Below are 22,749 nucleotides of genomic sequence, written 5' to 3'. Positions count from 1 at the left end.
AGCAGGAATTATGGTTCAGAACTGTCTTGGGAGAGTGGACAGATATACAAATAATTGTCATCGGGTGTTAAATTCATTCAGGAGGCGTAGTTTACTTTGCATGTAAACAAAATGTAGGTCTTGAGGGAGTCTGTGTCTTGACTAAATCTGCTCATGTGTAAATCCTCTTTTTTAGGCTTTGTATTTTGTAATCATTGTAATTTAAATTCAGCTACAGTCCACAGGATTTGCACATTTTGCCACCATTAAGGAAGTCAATAGGAGCTGTGCATCCCACTCGCTGTAGCTGCCCTTCAATAATTAACTCCTTCTCATCTTGTAAACTGGGAGCCAGACACAGTGACACCCTTAGAGATTATTCAGATGGCAATATGCATGTGTAGGACTATTAATTCAGCCATTTTGTATTTGTTTTCTGGTTTTCCCACTTTCATGAGATATTAAGCTGCTGACTTTGTTGTTGCTGGGTAAGCATCCACTCTTGCAATTTTAAGAAAGTTGGCTCATCCACTGTTACCTTCTGTGCCAGGGGATCAGACTGCCAGACAGCACATCACCTGAACCCTTCTCTTTCCTTCTGATGTTTATTTAGCATCCTTCCCATCATTCATATTGCATAGCATTAACCAGCTGCATATGTTCTCCCAGCTAAACAAATTCCTCAGACCAAATTTATCACTGGAACAGACTGATACTGGGCAAAGCATCTCCAGACAAGAAAGCTGTCCACCAGAAAAATATTCCATTCTATTGTTATCCCTTTTTGTAGTTCCTTCAAGTGTTACCATCTTACATTGAAAAAGTTGCTATGAGTCTGTAGTACCCCAGCTTTCCAAATATTGCTTTGCTTATTGAAAACAGTAGACAGTAGAGCAAGGGAGAGAGAGGACGATACCCAGGCTTTTACCAATCAGCCACGTTTGAAATTTTTTTTTTTCCTGTAGTTAAAAGTATAGAATTGAAACCTGCAGGAGAGAGAGTGTAGAATATCACTTCACCTCAATCATCCCTGCTAAATATTATGATTACAAGAAAGGGATCCCTAATATCTTTGTTATATGTAGAGCATTTTATTAACCCAGAGAGGCACTTGGGGTTGGCTTTTTTTCTTCCCTGGAGGCAATAGTAAAATTTGACAGGTAATTTTGTAAATGAAGACAGTAAACAGCTGTTGAAGATGATAATGTCTGAGTGGTTTTGTTATTTCTTTGAAAACTTAGTTACACTCAGATTAATTTTTCATTGTCTTCTGTTAAATGAGAATTGCTTACATCGCTGCTTCAAATAGAACTTTGATTGCTTTCCATCTACTGCCAAAACCATAAAAGACCCCCAAAAAATCAAATGCATAAAAACATTTATGAGCGGTGATACAATAGATTTGTGCCATAGTGCATTTTAATTTGATAAATTAAAGTTTTGCTGTGCAGCAGTTTGTGTTCATGTGTGAAAGGGGCATATACATTAGCCATTTAAATTCAATACTGTATTAAACAGCAGTAAAAATAATTCTGGTTGCTATTGAGAGCTTTTGGCCTGGTATTATGAGATTTCCCAAAAGTCTGAGATGCAGAAGTGAAATAATTAAATTAAATGTACTCATGGTAAAGGAAGCTCAAGGATAGTCTTGCAGCAAAGCCACCCAACAGGGATTTTGGAGATGGAGCTTCAGTTCTCACATCACGTGTGGATTTCCTGCATTGGCTTTGTAAATGCTGCTCAGGAGTGTGGAAGGACAGGGCAGCCATTGCAGTCCGGGCACGGTAATGAGGTCCAGTTAGTAGCTACTGTAGATATTTGCCGTAATCTGGAACAAGTCACTCTGTTTTCTCCGGGCTTCATTTTTGCATTTATAAATGGAACTAATGAACAGCCTTTCACTCTTTCTCTCATTCGTTTTGTTCTGTGGGCCACAAGGTCTCCTGCTATGTGAAACCATCTTCTACTATGTAATATACCTCTTAGCACAATGGGTGCCAGTATTCAGTGGAATACTGGAAAAAGAAAGAAAGTAGGTACAAAGAGTCTAAGCCATAATTCTGTCCTGCTCTGAAGTATGTTAGAGGCATTTGAAGCTCTCTGCATATAGATGATTTTTCTTTTGAGTCTGAGATGATATTTCTTTGAGTCTGAGAAAGTGGTCAGGATCTGTTGTTTGCAAGTTCTCAGAATGATCAGGCAAGTGTGAATGAAGCTCTTTTGCTTTGTTTGTTAGATCACGCACTTAATAACACTTGAGTGCTGTTATGACCTTTTACAGAATTTTGGTTTGGCATAAATGTCAGAAAATGCAGCTGGGAATGAAAATATTGATTAATATATTGCCAGGATTTAAACTGTAACTTAGACTTGCTGGAGAACAGATATTTAGGCAGTCTTAATCATTTTTGAAACATGTCTTATCACCCAGTGCTTTGTATAAATATACCTGAAAATGTTTCTAAGTGTGTATTGTTTTCCCTTTGCAAGACTTCACACCATGAAAAAACATTGTACATGAAAGGAAATCACTGCCTCTTCAACAATTTGGTATTTCAACGTTCACCGCAGAGTCATTTTTTATAGCTTCTTCACCTCAAAAAGTTCAACTCAGATGTGCCAATACATGTTTAAGGAGCTCCTGTTTTTCTTCTATTGAGCCCATTCTCTCGACAGGCTTAATAGAAGGCCAGGCAAGACAAATGAGTGGTGTGAGATCATGCAGTTGGTCCATGACCCCAGAAAGGGCTTTGACACAGACTCTTAACACCAGACCACGTGGTGCCTCGTGAGCCAGCAGCACAGAGCTAACGGGGATGCTGCCACTTAACCCAAAGCTTTGAAGCAGGGAGAGAAAAAGGGGCAGCAAGTGAGCGAAAGACTGTGTCTGTAACTAGAAGATTTGATCTGAATCCCTTTGGCAACGTTTCCCTCATGGAAAGGGCCCAGGTTGTGTGGTTAATATCATAGGAGGTTGATGGTAGATCTTGGCTAGCTAAGGATAACATAAATCTAATGTATAATTTTAGAAATGAGAATGGGGAAGAGAAGTAGATGTAATTTAAACTTGACAAATTCAGCCTGTCCAACATGTTTTCTTATGTCTCTATTACTTCCCACTGCATACGTATGTATACACACACACGCAGCGTTTCATTCACAAGTTTGATGTTCTCAGTTCTTTGGCTTGTCACAGATGTTTTTGTGCTTGCCAGTAAATTACATCAATGATTCCAGACGCCTTTTTTTTTTTTTTTTTTGACTGCTGGCATAGATAGAACATGGAAGCAGTGTGCGATAATTTAATACAGCCAGCTAAGATTTTATCTGTTTTTTCTCTTCTCTTTCTCTGTCCATTTCACCAAGACATTTTCATTCTGTGAACCAGATCATCAGCAAGAGGAATTGAATAAAAATCCACTGTCAGGAAATAATGTCAATTTACACTACATGACATCTACTGAGGATGAAGAGACAATCTCTGATAGCCTAGAGCACCTCTTACTTCCCAGTGTTGCTTTAGACACAATTTTATCTTTCTATTTGAATATTTGGAGCTCAGTATTCCTGTAAATCCCTTTTTCTATATTCAAAATGCTCCATCCGCTTTGGGAAACCCTTTAAATTAGTCATAAAGGCCAAATCACTTTATAGAAATAACTGGATAGCACAGACATCCTATCTGCAAAAAAACCCACTAACTTCCTAGTGAAATGTAGTTCTTGGAGGAGTTGGCAATGCTTATGAAAATTATTAAGAAAATATTTGTCCATTTTAAAAAATCTTTTAGATTGAATGTTGTGGTGTAGATATGAGCATGCTTAGAATGTCTGAAGACCATCCCATCCAGAATACATTAACCTCTTTCATTCTGGTACAGATTGTATATTCTACAGTCAGCAACAGTAGGATATTTGCAGCGATTTACAACCCATATTTGACAATTCTGTATGTACTATGTTGGCTTAGCACTGCTCCCTCACCAGAGCGGCAAATTTGAACACCTCTGGAAATTCAACTCTTAATGTCAGATTGTTCTACAGAGGTTTTATCTCTGTGTTAGCCAGAATTTAAAATCTCTGGAAGTGCAAGTTTTTTTGGGAGTGTTTTAGCATGAATTCCATTGAAGCAAACCTGCATTTCTGTTGTGGTCTTGAGGCACCATATTGATCAGGGTATTTCAGGTAGCCTGAACAAGTCAGGTCACCTGATGATTCAATTCATTTCAGCTACAGCTATTTTCTTATCCTGGGACCAAAAAAATGGGCAAATTGTGTACTTCTAGTGGCTCAAGCATGGACAGTCCCTCCGTCATGTACGTTCTTGAAATCTATCTGTTTAAATAGTCCTCAAGCAAAGAAAGGGTTCCTGTTTGTTATCCAATCCTTTGCAGCCTGATGATGAATAATCTGCCAGGTGATGCTCAAGCATGCAGCTTCTCCCAGGTGAAGGTAATAACAAAGGTGCAGAACAGAAGGGGGATCAGACTGCAACCCTGATTCATGGAATTAGTGGGAGGAGAGGGATAGCAAAATGAAAACCCATCTTGTGCAGTGCAGCCAGGTCATCTCTGGGAGCAGAGCATTACAGTTGGTGGAATATTCAATAGCAGCCTCTAAGCAGCTTTCAGCTGGTGGAAAAGGTCATCTCTTGGTTTGCCTTGGGCACCAGAAAACACTTTGAAATTGCCCTGCCTTCTCAAAGCTGACAGTGCTGCTGGAGAGAGCGCCTGAGGGTACGAGAGAGGTGACAATGGAACAGTGGCCCCACTCCCATCAAAATCAAAAGCAGAACGCCGATTGACTTGAGTGAAAGTAAGGTCAGGACCAAAGTGTCGCATGTAACATATTTCAGTGTTGTCGTCGTACTCATTTTTCGGACACGAGAATGGTTAGCGGTGTTCATTGTACAGCTTCAGGAGTTCTGAGAGATGTTGACACAAATTTTAATAGATGGATCATTTCCTGCACACTACGGTTTCTGTATTTAAAGAAAAAGTGCTGCGTGCTGAGAGGAATAATAATGTGTCCATGATTCTTCTGAAGGGGATGCATCTGACAGATTTCTACCCCAGGAAAGTCAAACTAGACTAAGGTTCTGTAGCTGGGAGAAGGCCAGAAGGGGCAAACTCCTTTATATTGGTGCTGTTAATTTCCAAGACCACCCGGTCTAGTTGGCTGTCATCCTTCCCCCTTTTTAACCTTTTTTTCATATTGCTCCTGCAAGGCTGATTTGTCAAATAAGAATCCATGTGTTCTTGGATTTTCTCGGCATACAGCAGCTCTAAGTGCATTTTCCCATTGGCAGTTCAGAGGGGAGTACAGCACAGCTTGGGCTGACAGACATCCAACCGTTGTCTGTAAGAATTGCCTCTTATCTGACATTCACACAGCTGTGGAGTCAGTTCTGCTGGTGTTGTCATACAGGAGCAATTAACAAGTGTAAGAAGATTTCTTAACGTGCGGACAAAGGTGTAAATGTAATTGAATTACCCCAGTCAAAAAGCATGCTGAGACGAGCTGCTGGGGCTCAGCTGAGCAGCAGCCCTCAGTAGCATGGCCGTTTGCACTCGTAAGGCCAATCCTTCTGACCTGGGGAAGATGTCATTTACAACTCCTTAAGGAAGAAGTTGTAAATGACATCTCTAATTTTCAAAGTGCTTGCTAGCATCAAGCTTTTGCTTCCTGCAAAAGTAATTCAGGCAGCGTTTACAGGGGAAGCAAATTGGGCCAAGAGATGGCTGATAAGCTTTGAGATCTAGAGATTCAGTAGAAAGGTCGTTAGCAAGGAGTTATTAGTGATCCAAATTAAATCTTGTTTATAAATTGAAGGAAACATGTATGTATGAAATTCACACCATTTCAGGCCATCTATAGTCTAAAATACAAAGTGGGATGTGGGCAGTTCTTTGAAAATAAACTTCACCCTTAGAAAGTGGCAAACAACCTCAGCACGTGGCAAATCTCACTGAGCTTCATCACCTCCTGCAAGAACCTTGCAGGGGAAGAGGACTCTGAATCTGATAATATACGCTTTTGTGCGGATTTCCCTGTAGGATTGATTTTCTACTCTTTTCCCATTCCGTTTTCACTTAGAGAGGAGGTAACCCTTAATTTCTGTTCTGAGATGAAACTAATTAGACTTACTTATCTACTGGTTAGATTGAAGCAGGAGAAGGAAGCCTGTCTGTGATTCAGAAGTGAGTCAGCACACATTCTCCTTGTCTGCCGGCTGACCTGGGAGTTCAGCTCCGGTACGTGGGTTTGGGTAGGACACGGTCACACGTGCGTACGCCGTGCGTGCAGATGAGCTTTTGCTGTTGGCTTTGCCTTTCTTCAGGGCCTTGGAAAGCCAGACTTTCATCAGTCTCATTCCCCCTGTCTGATCAAGCAAAGTGTTCAAAGTCATCAAAGAGCAGAAGTGGTGACTAATACTGTTGAAGATTTCAGTAACAAAGGGAAGATTTGTTCTTTAGAATCATTTTTTCTTTTTGACAGAGTCCCCTAAATGTTATTTGTATAATTGCACAGAAACCTGTTTTGATTCACCTAGTACAGAAGGGCATAGAGGAAGGTATAGGAAGGCAGTAATGATTTCTCTGAGAAAAATCACAGTGGATTTTTAAGTCTTTGCTTTGGGCTGTGAGACAAATGTGTAACTATATGGTGCATAGAGAAATTCTGTGCTAGATTCGTGTTTATTACTTTCTGCAATAAAAACTCACTGTTGTTTAAAGAGTGTTTTGATATGATGCAGCCTATGGTTCCCTCTAGCACTCCTACACTCTTCCTGGGGGTCGAGTTAAGATGAAATTTTTTTCCTAGCAATGGAATGTCACCTCTACACAAAGCATGACAAAAGCTCATCATTTTCTTGCTTCAGATTGGAACTTGATTTAGTGAATTTTAAAATGAGTCTTCCCAGCAAATTAGACATAGCTATTTTCTGATTGAGGTGCTGTAGGGAAGAAAAAAATAAATATTTGGATAGAACCAGAGATGTCAGAGTGATCACTTCAAAGTTGCTCTTGGAGTCTATCTCTAAGTGTTTTGTCAGTCAGATAGGCACTTGCTTTTCTTACAGGCCATTTAACATTGGGATCGCGTCTCCTTCATTTGTCTTCTTGAAATATTGAGGACACATTGCTCTTCATGTGCCTGATAGTGAGACAGGAACGTCTGCACTCTCCCCGAAAACTGATGTCTGCTCTCAGCTCTCAGAAGAAACATGTTAGAGGCAAATACAGACATTCAGTTGTCATCCAATGGAATCTTTAAAAAGTAGCTGGCATCTCTAGAAACTTTGATTAACATTTTGCTTAAAGACAGTTTTTCGCATATAGCAAGTATCTTCTGCATTTTCTTGCTTTTTCATTCTATTAAGCAGAAGAGTCAAATAAGAAACAAAGGTCCAGGACTTCTTTTCTCCATGTGAACACGCTGAGTCTAGATCTGACGTCCTCAACTTACTGGTAGCAATGTCTTCATTAGTAATTCAGAAGGACTTTTTTTTTTAAATTCTATCCTAACACATATGGTTTTGCCCCACAAGTATCTTCTTTGCTCCTAAAGGAAATATTTTTTTTATTCTGAAAAATACAACTTGAATGTGGAAAGCAGAACATTTAAAAAAAATTAAAACTTTTTGGACAGGAACTCTAATGATTGCATTTGTAACACAACGCTACAATGTTGCAGCGAGGGAGAAGTCAATGATAAATACATACAGTACCATCAGTATGGTAGATATAAGGAGAAATAAAAATATAAATATCCAGAACTGAAGAGTTGAACTTACTAGGGAAATGCTGAATTGTGCAGTAATCCAAACATAGATATAGTTGGTGTAATCTCAAATCTATCAGCCTTGACAGTATCCTTTTAAATGACTCCTTAAAAATGTTAATTGCACATCATAGGCACTTCAGCAATGACATTTCTGCCATTGAATGTCATAGGGACATTTTTCCTTGTATTATTCTTGAACAGGAGAAGTGAACTGCTGAAGCTAGCCACCAAATAACCGCACCATGAAATATAATGGTTCTACCTCCAACATTTATGTTGGGTTTGCTATTAATAAGCTTCTTTTTCAATCTACAATGAGCGAGAAGTATAGCTGGTATTAGGAAGGCAGCGCTGTTAAGCTTTGCTTTATGAACCGTAAAATAGAGGTTTGTACATCAGACTTTGAGAACTACAGGTGCTGAAAGCCCTGGCATCCGTGATTTTTTTAAATTTGACTGAAAAAGCCAGTCACTTTTTTGTCTAATTTCCCATGGATATTCACTAACATCATCTCTCTCCATCTTATATTTTTGTTTAAAACATGCGAAAGAAGGGGATTTGAAGGCACCTGACTTGTAAATTAGATGCACATATCACACATCTGATTGACATATGCAGTTACATATAAACGTGATTTGTCTTGCCACCTGATTCGTAATGCAGTTTCATCTTCAGTTTGTTTCAAACAGGTGCAAATGCCTGATACACTTACATCTACATGAGCAATACCTGGAGGGATGCTGTGCATAGCAATCAGCAATTAGGCTGCATCCCTTTCTTTGATCGATGTGTCATCTGAGGGCAGTACAGTCCCCAAATGCCTGGCACAGTTCAGTATTAGTAACTGGTTATTACAGAAATCAGCTGGTCATGTCAACAGCAGCTGACACATCTCCACTGGAAGGGGAAGCCTGTTTGGGGCTGCTCCAGTAACCAGGCCCTTCTACATCTCTGTGACACTTCGATCATATTTTCAAAATCTCATTGCTAATTGTGCATATCTTGGTTTTTCTTACATCGCCCTAGAGAGTACCAGTTTGGCACCTGGGAGTGCATGTTCAAGAAATCAGTGACTTGTCTGTTGAGTTTGGCTGCACTGTAGTTTCTGTAAGAAGGGCTTGGTGTGAATGACAGGCATAAGTGGAGACTGGAAAGAGGAGGCTGAGTCTGCCCAACTCATAAACGGATTTAGTAAACGCAGGACCTTGTTGTGAATCAATTCCAGGGTTACTGTTGCTTATAAATGGAATAAAACGTGCAAGATATTAGTAACGGGAAAATGTTACATAGGCTGCTCCTCAGAGGTGTTCTCCTGTCTCTGAATATGTGTCACTACTTCCAAACTATTACAGTAAGCAATTAAAAGTGAATGATAAAACATGCTTTTGTATATTTGATCTCGTCTTGCTGCTTTTAGCAGGCTGAGAGAGCCATATAGTCTAGAGCTGATGCCTGGAATGATCCTGACTTCTCCATTTGAAAGAACTGGGTTTGAAATGACTTGCTCTGAAAATCTCTGCTCAGGGTCTCCTATCCTGTGATGTCCCTTGGAAGATTTTCAGTGCTTACATGTTTGCTGTCTCCAGAAGAGGAAAATACTGCTTACTTACAGTCATTCTGGAGAGATTCCAGTGCTGAATGAATACTAAGTAGAAAATGTCCTTCTCAGAGGCAGGAAGACATAATGAATGACTGTGAAAGCTTATTTCTTGACCAATCTGCCTACGTATTTTGTTATCTGAAGTTATAATGAAGACATTAACAGAGTAATATCTTGTGCAAACTAAATGGAAAATGGAAGAAAGGTGGGAGATGATGATAGCTCAGTACTGAGATTTGCATGTAGCTTTTATAGGATAGCACCAGACTGAGGCAGAGGGTCACATGCCCGCTTCCTTAGGGAAAAGGGAAAAATCAATCTCATCTACCTTGTGCCTGGATGTGATGTAGTACCAAAGAAGACTAATGAGCCTGCTGTCTTGACTGAAGCATTTATTGGTGATTAGTGACTCTTAAAAAATGCTCTGCATGGAATGAAGAAATTGGAAAGTTATTGTGATCCCCAGTCAGGTGTCCCTCCTTTAAGGACTATCTCATTCAGTTTTCTGCCTGTCCAAGAGAAGAGTGGTTCTATTTTTCTGTACTTTCATTTAGCAAGATGACTTTTGCTGTTTGTTCTAGGATAGCAGTTCACATCAGCAAGATTAGCATCAGTGGACAAGGCTTATAGAGAGAAGCCAGACAGACGCCACATACTCTGAATTTGTTTCTTTCTTTTTTGAGACTGGAAGAAAAAATTGTTATTCAACTTTCTCAACTAGGAAATAAAAGTAAAGAAAAATCACACCTCAGGCCCTCTCTTATCTTATGCCACCCAGACTGCATATTTTGTTAGCTAAGAATTTACCTCGCAAGTGGGAGCTCTCAGCATACCGCAGCAATTGAACCATGAGTGGTTGTCTGACGCTTTCCTACACTGCATGTGGCTGAACCCAGCAGAGATCCTGGGGCTCAGGACCAGCATGATAAAGGTACCGTATGCAAGTGCCTAAAGTAGCAGACACAGAGGTTTTTTTAAAGCTCCGTGATGCATAATTCCTATTGATTTTATTTTAGCTGTAAGGATCTGTATCTTCATGTCTTGCCTGAGGTCATTAAAGGATGCTGTGGAAGAGCTGGGAAGTGAAATGAGATTTCCTGTCTCAGTCCAATACCTTAATCAAAAAGCTGTGTTTTATATCACAGTTTATGACAAGGAGCTAAGAAACCTGATTAACTAATCTGACTCTCATCTGGACTGTATGAAGAAATCAAGTACAACAATATATCATCCTTTTGCAGATATACACATGTATTATGTTATGTTGCTCAAGAGTTTCCTAAGTTATACCTCATATATTTTCCTATGAAGACCTTCATAGTACTTTTAACGTGGTAGCTTTCCATGAAATTATGTCCTCCCTATCTGCTAATTGCCAAAATAGATCATCCCTTTCTTTCTTTGCTGGTTTTTATGGTTTAAAGATGAAAGCTAGGCTAATATTGCAAAATAAGAAATTTAAAGTGCATTTTGTCTCCAGTAGCTAGCATTCTTTAATTACTACATCCTTCCCACAGTTTTTCAAAGGGATTAACTTTGTAACAGCTCTTAGTAAGGACAAGGTGAAAGAAATTTATACTAAGCATTTTGTACTCCATTTGATCAGGTGTTTCAGAAGATAAATGAATGTCTTAAGGCCCCAGTGGTGGATATTACAGTATTTAGCTCATAGGTGGCTGATTTGAAGCAACCTGGCCTGCTAGTGACCCACCTTTTGTTAGCATCACGTGCTGGCTATGTAAGTGAGTTGAGTTGGCAACGTAATTTCATCATCTTTAAAGTCATCTTCAGTCACACTTCCCAGATCAGGTTCTGATCTCTGTGTTTTCTTAATTTTTCTTAAATTGCTGTGGTTCATCCTGATCCTGGGGTGTGTCCACTGAAGATGGCCCAGTTATCAAATGTGGATAGGAGAAGGTAAAGCAAGAGCAGAAAGTTGAAAACAGCAGGAATAGAGGAACATATGTCCTGTACACCCATTGTAGTCTTCTCCGAGATGGGACAAGGCTGATTTTTAAATACAGGTTGCTCTGGGGTCCAGCATGACCATTGGCTTTTGATGAGAGTTTGTGCATGGTAGTAACATACTTCAATACATTAATTTTAGTGGAGGGTAAGATGTGCAATGTAACTGAGGGATAATGGGGTTTCCACTCTTTTTAATTTTTTATGTCATTTAGTAAGTGCTGATCTTGCATTAAGATGTCACTGTCAAACTGAATAGCATTAAAGAGGAAAAAGGTTGCTGAATTTTCAGGTTTAAGTATTTCTGGATCCCTAGGCACTTTCAGTAAAAATCTGTTGGAATAAAGGATGGCTAAAAAATGTTTTTAATCTAGTCTTTTTAAACTTTCTCTTTTGAGAGCCACTGTAATAAATCGAAATTATTGATCTAGCCTGTAGCAGTCCTAAGATTCACTCATGTAAGAGTCGAAACTGCTCTATTACTCAGAGCAATAACCCACCACTTTAAAATCTCTCATCAGAGACTCCTGGTCCACACATGTAGACGGGCGTTCAGCAAAGATTTCCATTTGTTTATGGATCTGACATCATCTGAGATCTCTGCACTGTTTTTCTTGGTAATTATCTGCCCGCCTTCTCCCATTGCACCCTGAGGAAGCTTTTGCAGCACTGGGGCTGCGGTTACTGCTTCTGGCTTAGCTGAGCCCTTGCCGTGTGTGGCCAGGACGAGCCCTTTCAGCATTGGCAAGTTGAACATCATATCACCTCTTACTAGACCTCTGCAGAGAAACAGAATCTGTTTTGCATTCCAGCAACTCTGGTATTACCCACATTGTGAGTCTGTCCATGGGCTTGCGTGTCGGTTATGTACACAATACCACATTTTAAATCCCTTACGTTGCAGGAAGGGTTACATACAGCTTTTAATGGAGCCAGTTCTGGGTATCTGCATAAGAAAAATCTCCTTCCAAGGGTACATATTCCTCAGGGCACTGAAGGTTTGAATGATCAATAAGTAGTTACAAAGGAATGCTTAATATCATACTCAAAAATATTCTAAAATCAGGAATCCAGGTTAAATTAACACTAGCTGGTATCACGTGTTCTGTCCGTATAGTTGGTAAGAGCTGGTGAATTCCGTGGCAGCTCCTCCCTGTATCACTTCTGCTTCACCTTTTATGCATTTTTTATTATCTTTCCATTAACAGAATATTGCTGTTCCACCTTCTTTTCCTAAAACTGCACTCCTCAGAAGCATTCACACAATTCTGCAGCACAATTCCTCCTCATTCTCCTGGGATAGTAATTTACTGCCAGCCTATGCCAGTAGTAAATTACTAACCCCATCACTAACTTGCTGGCTCAGCTGCTGTAACCAATAAGTAGCACCTAATCATTGCCCATCTGCTCCAGCAAAGGAGTAGCTACAGGTTCAGTGCTCCTCACTTACTTCTGTGTCCAGACCCTGAGCCAGCGTGGCTGTTGAGCAGATCAAAGGGAGCCCTTACTCCCTTGTGCAGGCACGTGGTCCTGCCTAGCCCTGAATGATTAACATATTTATAAATTAAAATAAATCTAAGGAGTGAACTGGCCCAGGGGAGTTCTCAATCCAATCAAATTAGACTCATATATCAACCCCAGAGCAATTCCTTAGAAGCCCTGCCTTCATGAAACTTCATTTGTAATCGCTACGTGCTGTGTACTTTAGAAAAGTTTTGTAATTACTTGCTGTTCCGGCTGCTGAGCAGTTCTAAATGTTAGATATTAAGGAATTGCTGTTTCAGTCAGTGAACAAGCTCTGAACATTAAATGTGCTTCATGAGAAGTTTTTTTCTCAGCCATTACACATCTCTGAAGGCATATTTTTTTTCAAGTGGATGCTTTCCCAGCTGTTGATCATCTCTGTTTCTTCTGTGTGAAGAGAGAAGGAGGGAACTGATGATAGTGTGACATTGTATAAAGGCTTTATCACTGTGGAGGGAGATGAGTGCATTACTCACCAATGCAGGCGCTGAAATAATTATGCAGGACACACTGAGAAAGGGCCAGTGAAACCTTTATCTTACACCACACATATCTGTGGACATTTTTGTTTCATGCAGATAATAACGTGCGTAACAGATGAAAAAAAATTAACATTTTCTTTGATTGCGATAATCAAAGTCATTAAGCATCGTGGACTTAAAATATAAAATTCAAAACATGTACTTGAGTCCTCTGTGTATTACTAGGCTGGAATAAAAGAGAAATCCTTTTGCATGTAAACTACAGGTTATATGTATACCTGTGTGAAATAGGGAAAGGAAATGCTGAGACAGTAACTGAGAGCTGACTAGTCTCTGCCTGCAACGTGACCCGTGCAGAACTTCTCAAGTGCTAACTCTGGCCAGCCTGAGCTAAGGTTCACGCTTCAGGTGATCTCAGAAATCACTTAAAAAAAATGTGATCACCTCGTATTGCCCATCTTCAAGCACAGGACACCATTACAAGGGTGTGTGCACCCCTAGCTATGGCCGGCTACAGCGGGCTGTGCTCTGTCCCCGCTGCAGTTACGCGTGCCGTGAAATGCTGTGGAGAAATGGGCTGCCCAGAGGTTTTGCTCTGGGTATTTCCCTTGGGTAGCTCAAAGCCTGGCTGGAGTGTGTGCTGCAGGTAAACAGCAGGGACAGCTCATGGGCAGAACACCAGGCAGCTCTTAGATTTCTGGTCTGAAGGACCAGGGAAATCAGGTGCTGTGAATCAAGATCCAGGAGCCAGGGGGTGATCAGCGCTCACCTAAGTCAGTGCATCAGGAATCGGTGGGCTGGCTGGAAACGAGCTCTGCCGCCTACAGCTCTCTGATCCTAGCAGTAGAGTTGTGAGGCTTTCATTATAAAGCTGCACATTTCACGTCTACTCAGAGGCTATTTAGAGAAGTGCAGACTTCTTGATTGGGAAAACTTTTCTAACATATATTATCTCTTAGAACAGCAAAAATTTATTCTCTATTTAGCGGAAGCAGAAGCGCTGAGACAGTCAATCACATGTAAAAACTTTTTCTGTCAGTTACTAAGCATCAGATCTAGAAATTGTGAAAATAATGGCATTTCAGGTGTCATTAATCTAAGGCATAATGGTGCCTTTAACAGCTAAATGCACACTGTAGCTCAGGTGATTCAGGTATCTTTGCATATAATCATGCTTTCAAATAAATTGCAAAGTTCAATCCAGTATGTATTCATTTTGAGATGTCCCAGAAGTATGTAAACTACAGTTATCGCAGTTGCCTTGTATTTACAAGCTGGAAGATTTATTTAGTTGGAAATCTTCAAATGGGAATAGGCTGTTCTTGAGTTATGAATTGCTAAACCCATCCATCTATCACATTACTACATAAAATCACTCTTTAAATGCATGGAGGAAGTATACCACTATCGCAACAGTGTTACCATGTCTCTCTTTTGACACAGCAAGAAGACAGCAAGGAAATAGATTTAAAGAATTAGGCCATATTAAGACTTTTCAGAGTAAGCCATCCAAATGAAAATCCATAATCAAAATAATAATTACCTGGGGAAGGCATTTGCTTTCAAAGTAATCATGCAAAGTAAAGCACAGAATATGTCTTAAGTAATAAAAAAATGTGATTTCTGTTCAGAGGTAAAAAGAAAGTCTAGCACATGAGAATAAAAGTGCTTTGTACATGATCAGTTCTTGATGGATTTTCTCAGGAATGGGCCTTCATTTATTGTATGTAAAAAAGAAGGAAAAATTGAAGCTGTTATGTGATGAATGCATCTGAAGGTGTGATGAAGCTGGGATTGGGTTACTGAAGCTAGGAAGATGCCTGTCTTTTTCTTCATTTTAAAAATATTACAGTGGTAGGGTTAGGTTGAAGTAATATTCTGTGAAATATTAAGACTTTCTACACTATGGACGCACTTTTGGAAAGTTCCCAAAAAGTTAATGTGTAATTTCCGATGCAAATAACTAGCAGATAATCTGGCAAATTTCTTTTGTATGTTCTTCTTATTTCTGATATAGTTAAAGAAATTGAATGTGAGGGAAATAATTTCATCATGTCTTTTCATATTTGTTATTTAAATTAACTTATGTTTCCTGACTTCATAGTAAATTTTACCTGTCATAGCTTTGTTCTTTTTATATGGTCTCAGCTGCATGGACTTTTTATTTCCAGAGCATACATCCAAGTTTAGAACAGTCTTGTCATTTTGCCATTTAATCGTGTTAAATTTTTAGTGGCTTCCATGCAGCGTAGATGAATTTCTCTTACACTGAGTTTCATTGCTCAAGATTTATGTGATTTTGATGGTGGACATATACAATTAATTTTGTTTTTTCTTTTTGACAGTGCTAATTCTGGGCTCTTCAGTCTTTATAAGCTGTACTGGACTTAACTTTGGTTGACTGGGGTCAAATCCATCTTGCAGTAGAGTTGAAGCAAATTTGCAAAACCGTAAAACACATGTAATGGACTGAGTATATTTTGTTTTCATCGGGTACAATATCCTGGATTTTATCCCTTCACATAGGGTTCATAGAAAGAGCAGCTGACCCATTTTGAGTAATTCCAGTTCGTATGCTCTGAAGAAGTTGTAGATTGGAAAAGACCTTGTCTTATATCTGCATATAAATAGCTGCATTTTCCAGTAGCTAATATGATTCACTTCATTTGCCTTCTTCAGTGAAAGTAATAGCTCTTCCCTTTCCCTGTTTTCCTCTTTTCAGAAGTAACAGTTTATTCAATGAGGTCGTGCAGATGAACTTTGAAATAGCCAGTTTCAGCAGCCTTTCTGGAACACAGCCCATCACCTGGCAGGTGGAATACCCTCGGAAGGGGACAACAGACATAACCTTGTCTGAAATCTTCATCTGCCAGAAGGATCTTGTTGGAATTGTTCCATTGGCGATGGTAAGAAATTGTTTCAGCATGTTGCTCCATCTGATCTGTATGTGGTCTGGGAAAACGTATACCAGGCCTTAGATAGACCTGCAAAGGAGTGTTCTCTGCCCTGCCTCCCCATTTTATAGCTGTACAGGACTTGTTAAAATCGTGCCCTCATTTAATGGTCTGTCCGCATCACGCTATTTCAGTTCTTGTAAACTTACCACAGAGGAAAGGGATGCTGCCATTTTTAAAATTCCTCTCAGACTTTAAAACCTGAATTTCTGTCCTGCGTGGTTCCCTCCAGGCTACTGGCTGGTAATACAAAGTCAAGCAAATTTACCTTGCCATTTCTAATTGTCATTGCGTTGAATTTGCAAGCTGTAGAGCAACTTTAGAGGGCCTTGAGCACCTTCTGCTAAAGCCTAAGTTTCTTGGTCCTTAGTAGGCTGAGGCTGATAATAATTTTGCTGGCACTTTCCACAATATTATAGGAACCCGTGGTTTCAAGGAAGAAACAGAACATAATAAAAGCCTCAATAATATATTTAAGAAAAGTTAAGTGTACACTTTCAGGTGGAAAAATGCCTTGGGTTAAAATCTGCTTGCTCTACTCAGTGTTGTAGCACCAGTTGTGGGCTACCTGCCTCCGCTTGAAATCATACCCATTGCCTGTCTTTAGAAGACTCACAAATGTGATTTTTGGAAGCAGCATCTCCTTCTCTTCCTCTGGCCCAGTGAAGATGCAGTTACTTCTGGTAAGTGAGGCTGGGACAGTGGAAGGACAAAGACTTAGCAGTTTCAACCCCTCCTGTGAGTGAGCAGCCTAGGATCAAATTCTCGGTCCGAGTCAAGCAAACAAGAAATGTCATTGGAGTCTCCAGCACCTCAGGTGCACCATTTTTAGGTAGGCATGTTATTTTCTGGAGATTTAGGTGCATACTGAGAACTTTTTCCATGCTCACAGGTGAATCAGACACTGAGCATTTATTTTGGAAGTCCTGCCAAACCTCAGGAAAGGGAGAAGCACAAAGCTGCCAGCTACCTAGAACAGGAGCCAGTGGCCATCAATAGCATGTGCTACCATTAGCCGATATTAGAGCTCAGGAAGTAGAAGAATTAGATATAACCACCCCACTCGTGAATTTTGCCTCTCCTGTGTATAATCTTGGAGGTGAAATTCTGGCAGTCTTTCAACAGTCTTCAGTGGTTTGCAGGAGATAATTGGATGAGTACTATTTCCTGGAAGTCCTAGCCTTCAGTATGTTCTTCCTCTTTGAAGAGTAAAACTGCTGCTCATATCAAATGAGGTCATGCCCAGCAATTTCCTGATCCAAAGTCTGTTAAGTCAGCAGAAAGCCTGTCCTACATTTCTGATCTGAGGGGGAAATAATTGTCCTCATTACCTGTGGAGCTGATCAGAGACTACGCATTTGAGCATCTGTCCCCTAAAGACTTGAGAACATGCGTAAGGAAGGGTTTGTGGTGATGCCTTTCAGTATCAAATGATAAGCATCTGTCTACTGGCAGACTTAAGATTTGCTCATTTCTTGAAATAATTCACCAGCTTCTTCTCTGTATTTCCTATCTGAGGGAATTAAGATTTTTTTTTTTAAATCTCAAATCAGGGTCTAATACCTTTGCACTTGCATAGAAGGTCCAAGATTTACTTTCAGATTAGTGTGTCTTCTAGATTAAAATTCATCTGCCTACAAGGGTTCCCTTAAGAACTGGAGGTCTAAATGAATTAATTTGGCATTGTATAAATCATATAAGGTGAGATTCTTTATTCCCAACAGAATTACCATTAGGCACTCTGGGTAATGCATAGGATTCAAACAATGAAATCATTAAACCTTTCTCTTTGCAAAGCTTTCTTGTGTTTATCTCATTTCTGTACCTTGTGATAACGCTTGGCTGGAGCCAAAATATACTGTGTTAACAGAATCCAGCCGGATGGGATACCAATGGAAAATTGGCTTTGCTAGCAGGATATTAGTAGATAAAGGGAATTTTCAGAGTTTTCTGTTAGCTAACGCTGCATATCCAGCCAAGGTGCTTTCTTCATTTAAGCATTAATCTCTAGCTGAGCCGATTACCTGGCAGTTCTCCTGGGCAGCAACAAGAGTTGCCCGGAAAAGAGAGGGTGATGCTGTATCTGCTGAGAAGTCAGGCCACGTTCTTTATCTCAGTGACACACAGGAAAGCACCAGCGCATTGCCGTGCGCAGAAATCAGATCACAGCATTTCTCAGCAAGTGGGTTCCGTAATCCTCTAGAGGGTGAAGTAGATTTTGTTGATTTAAGGGTGGAGTGTTCCTACAGCAAAGCTGCTCACTTCAAAAGTAAAATCTGTCTGAATTTTTAAAGGTGGCCGAAAAAAAAGAGGAAGAAGGAGCTGCCCAAAGATACTGTGCTGGATTAGGATTTAGGGTCTGACTGAGTCTCTGTCGTTGATCTGATGGGCATCTTAGCTTTTGGGGATGAAAGCAGAGAACTTTTGCTTAGTTTGAGCATAACATGAAGGTTGTCTCTGATTCACAGATTAAAGCACGTCTCATGTGAGCCATTCCAGACTTAGGAAGCAAGAAAGATCATGTATCCTTTATTGCCCTATGCCTGATTATGTTAGAGAAAAGTAGTATGATGAAAATCAAGTGGGTGTTCAAAAGGCTAGTGCAATTGTAACTACAGTATTTTGGAATGAAAGAGATTAAAGAACTGACATTGTCAGTGAGAACTGAACCTGGAATTTTAAAAGGGCTTTATAGGACTTGGATCAGTGGAGCAAGTGGTAGGATACAGTTGCTGAAAAATCAATGGAAATTCATCATACAGTCAGAGGAGTACAATCCATATCCTGCGTGCCTAACTACTGGGCTAAATAGTGCGTACAAGGAAGAAAAAACATCAAAGTAAACACTGCAGTGAAATAAAAGGAGCAAGAGATATCAAAATGATTGGGCTGAGAATGAGTGTAGTAACTTTTTCTGAGAGTAAATGAGATGTAAATTTGAGATAACAATTTTTTTCTTGAGCTCAGAAGTTAATCAATCTGAGTAATTTTGGAGGACGTTTCATCCTTCGAGGTATTTAGAGAGAAAAATGAGACAGAAAACCTAGGAAGGTGTAATTCTAACTGGTTCTATTGCTTTCAGGAAAATTATCCCACTGTCTGCTGACAGAAAGAATCTACCCCAAAGATTTAATCTACTAGAAGAGAAAATCTATTATCTGAGTTGTGCCCTATTCTGGCATTTCTGATTTCATGTTAGTTGTTGAAGGATCAATTAGGAGAGTGCTTTCATAGGAACTTAATTAATTGTCTGCTAAACTGCTTTTGAAAACCTCCTCAATTAATCACAAGTAACCTCAGAACTTGCCAATTAAGATGTACAAGGTTGCTTAACTTGCTTCCCACATTCTCCTCAAATTTCTGTCCTGTCATAAGCAAAGGCAGCCAACTATATTGATTTTACCACTTGACTAGATTAAAAAACAAACCCAAAATTGTTCATATGTTATTTTTAATACCATTAAATTTTGCTTTGGGCTAGAGCAAGGTAGAAGACCTGTGTATAAGTTTCTTGTTTGATGCCAGCAAGGCACATCAGTCAGTATTAAAGGAGAACTTGCTGGGAAGTAGATTGGCAAATCAATGGTTTAGCATTTATGCAAGACAATCGAGGTCCCAGTAGAACAGAATGGAAGTAGTAGTCCTTCAATAGCAGGACAAACTCCATCTGGATTAATTCATCTCTGTGACTTGTGTGAAATCCAGATATTTAAAGTGCTGAAGCGTAAACCCGATGTCAGGAGCCTAATCTGAGAGTTCTAGTCTGTATTTACTCCAAAAGACATTTGTCACCATGGGAAGCTATGCAACCTGCTCATCGACGCGTATTTCCTCTTTATATAGCACCAATACTAATTTTTCAGTGAGTCTTTCAGGCTTCATTCATCAAGGTCTATAATCCATTGATAACTCGTGATGAGCAAATTGAAGTTGGAAGGACTCCCAGGCTGTTGCTGCTGTTCCACCTCACATGCTCAGAAGTTTGTGCTCCCGAGCTATACTCAGGGGGTCTAATAACAGATATACTACCCGTCCTGCCCTTCTGCTGACGTAAACTGCATCTTCGCATTGTGTAACAGCATCTTGTGAACTGTTGGTTAGTCCAAGCTTGGGGTTTTCATGCAGAGTACCCTGGTAAACCCAGCAAAACTGTGTAGCTGCGGTTGTCCCCATCTTCTCGTTAGGCAGTGCAATTGCACACGTGCTTTTTGCTCAGTGGTGAGTTGTTTCATTAGGAAGTGCTTGGTTTGCCTGTACCTTCCTTCACATTCAGAACTCAATATATTGGGAGCTCCACTGCAGAAGTAAGTGAATGGACTTCTAAGATGCAGAGCTGTGACTCAGCCAAACCCAGTTTTGGACATTTTTATGTATGCTTAACTTGTTTTCCATTAAAACACAGGTGACTGAATATAGGGCTCCCAAAGCAATACTTGGTTTATATACACATTTATGTATGCCGTTCCCTAGGGTAAAGGTTTTCTAAGGTATTTTGTTGTAATGAAGTCCACCATTTTTAGACAGGGCCCTAAATAAACAGAGTTTGCATCCCCACACAGTCTGACTTAACACGGTAAAGCTCTATCAAGGTCACAGAAGTGCCCAGTTGTCACTGCTGTTAATCTTTCAGTCTTGAATGAGGTGGCTGGGGGCAACAGGAGCTTTCCAGAAGATAAAATCTGAGGCTGTTTAAACTTATCCATTTCCTGATTTGCTTATCACAAGCAAACAAACAGATAATCTATGTATCAACATTTTCATCTGAGAGGTATTGTCTCAGATAGTTGCGGATCACATGGAATAAACACTGTGAGTTCAAGGAAATTTATTTGATGTAAAACTATCCTAATACTATTACTAATGCTAACTAGAGCAAATTAAATCAACTGTATAGCCCTAAATAATTCCATGAACTCAAGAGTTTCTAAGAGTTCGGTTTGTGTGAAAGAGCAGACCTACAATTTTCTGATGTTACTGATGATGCAGTAACCAAGATCACTTATATGCCTACAATTTCCATTGTGGCAGTTACAGTTGTTTAAATGAGAATAGCATTCCTTCCTTTGGATTTATGGTGGGTATAATTTCACTAAAGTTTTTGCTGTTACTCTGTATTTATACCAGATGAGCTGAGGAGCCTGCATGCCTGTTTATAAATTGGCCGTGTCACACTGTGCATTAAGCTGTGACTAGTTATGCCTATCGATTAATCTTATCTGTTAAGAATTGGCTTTTTTGTTGCCTGCCTATCAGGAAACAAAAGCAGAAAAAGGATGAACTGTTGTTTATTGATCTTAAATTGGTCAGAAGATGCAGACAAGATAAAGAATTCAAAATAGCTCAATTTAACAGTGCCTTTTTAAGTCCCAGTCATGATTTGCACAACCCCTGCACTTTTGCCTCTGTTTTCCTTTTCTTTACACACACCACAGTCAGTTCTACCTTTTTCAGGAAATGAGAATGGATCAATAAGGCTATCTCAGTTGGCTGAAATTAATTTTTCCATTGCATCGAGTTGTATATCGTTTTCTGTGCAGCACAACAGTGTGTATAATTTCCTCTTCCAGCATCCTTCATATCTGACAATGCTATTGAATGGATTGCTTTGAGATTTTTAAAATGCTGAGGAGAGATGGAGTCAGCTAACTTCCAGATTTTTAAAGATCTCTGCCATATAGAGATTTTCCTGCCTGTAGTAGAGAGATATTAATATAAGGCTTAATGTATGTGCTTCTCAGCCTCAGCAGGAGAGAAGTCCTGCAAACTAAATGAAAAATTGCAGAACAACAAGGATGTGCAGCGAGACAGACAGTGAGTCAATTATTGGATGCTTGGTGTTGTGGTAATATCTAAATGCTCCCCTCAAAGCAGGGTGTCTCACAGCACTAAATGCTGCACAGACAGATGACAGACAAGTCAGAAAGCTCTAGAAAATGGTCTGTGCAAGCCAAGCTGATGAAATTCAAGGTGCTGTTCAAGGTTGGATGAAACTGAGCTACATGAATGGGAAAGGAGGGCAACGCAGCACTTCTGTCATACCATAGCAGGCACAGCGATTTGGGATTCCCCAGCCAGTCTGTGCTTGATGCTGATCACTTGGGCATGGTGGAAGAGAACTGTCATGAGCTCTTCCTGCAGACAGTGTGGCACAGTGCAGGGCTGCTCGGTGCTAGGCAGATGTTTCTACACTGATTCCTGTTCGGTCTCCGTGTGTTGCCTGATCTAGTTGAGAGGCATCCCTGCCCATGACAGGGAGGTTGGATTAAATGGTCTCTAAGGTCCCTTCCAACCTAGGCCATTCTGTGATTTGATGATTCTTAGCATTTCCAGCTAGCCTGAGTCAAGTCCTCATTCTGCTGCATACAATTTTGATGTTGGTGCATGGCACTGCATTTTGTAACACATGAAGTCTGGAGATTCTTTTGTTCTTGTGATTTATTGGGCAGGATATTAGGACT

At 40.0% G+C, this 22,749-nt stretch overlaps 1 protein-coding gene across 1 annotated transcript in view; it reads left to right on the top strand.

Moving 5' to 3' along the window:
• The window catches only part of TMEM132C (transmembrane protein 132C), a 137,459-nt gene that overhangs the window by 70,100 nt on the left and 44,610 nt on the right, over positions 1 to 22,749 (top strand). Inside the window, exon 3 of the mRNA XM_009867470.1 lies at positions 16,060 to 16,243. Within this exon, the coding sequence (XP_009865772.1) occupies positions 16,060 to 16,243 (184 nt within the window). The remainder of the gene's footprint in view (positions 1 to 16,059; positions 16,244 to 22,749) is intronic.

The sequence above is a fragment of the Apaloderma vittatum genome, unplaced genomic scaffold (assembly GCF_000703405.1).
Source record: "Apaloderma vittatum isolate BGI_N311 unplaced genomic scaffold, ASM70340v1 scaffold8104, whole genome shotgun sequence".
NCBI classification, from domain to species: Eukaryota; Metazoa; Chordata; class Aves; order Trogoniformes; family Trogonidae; genus Apaloderma; species Apaloderma vittatum.
The sequence above is the reverse complement of the archived record's forward strand: the minus strand, read 5'-3'. Positions and strand labels throughout refer to the sequence as shown.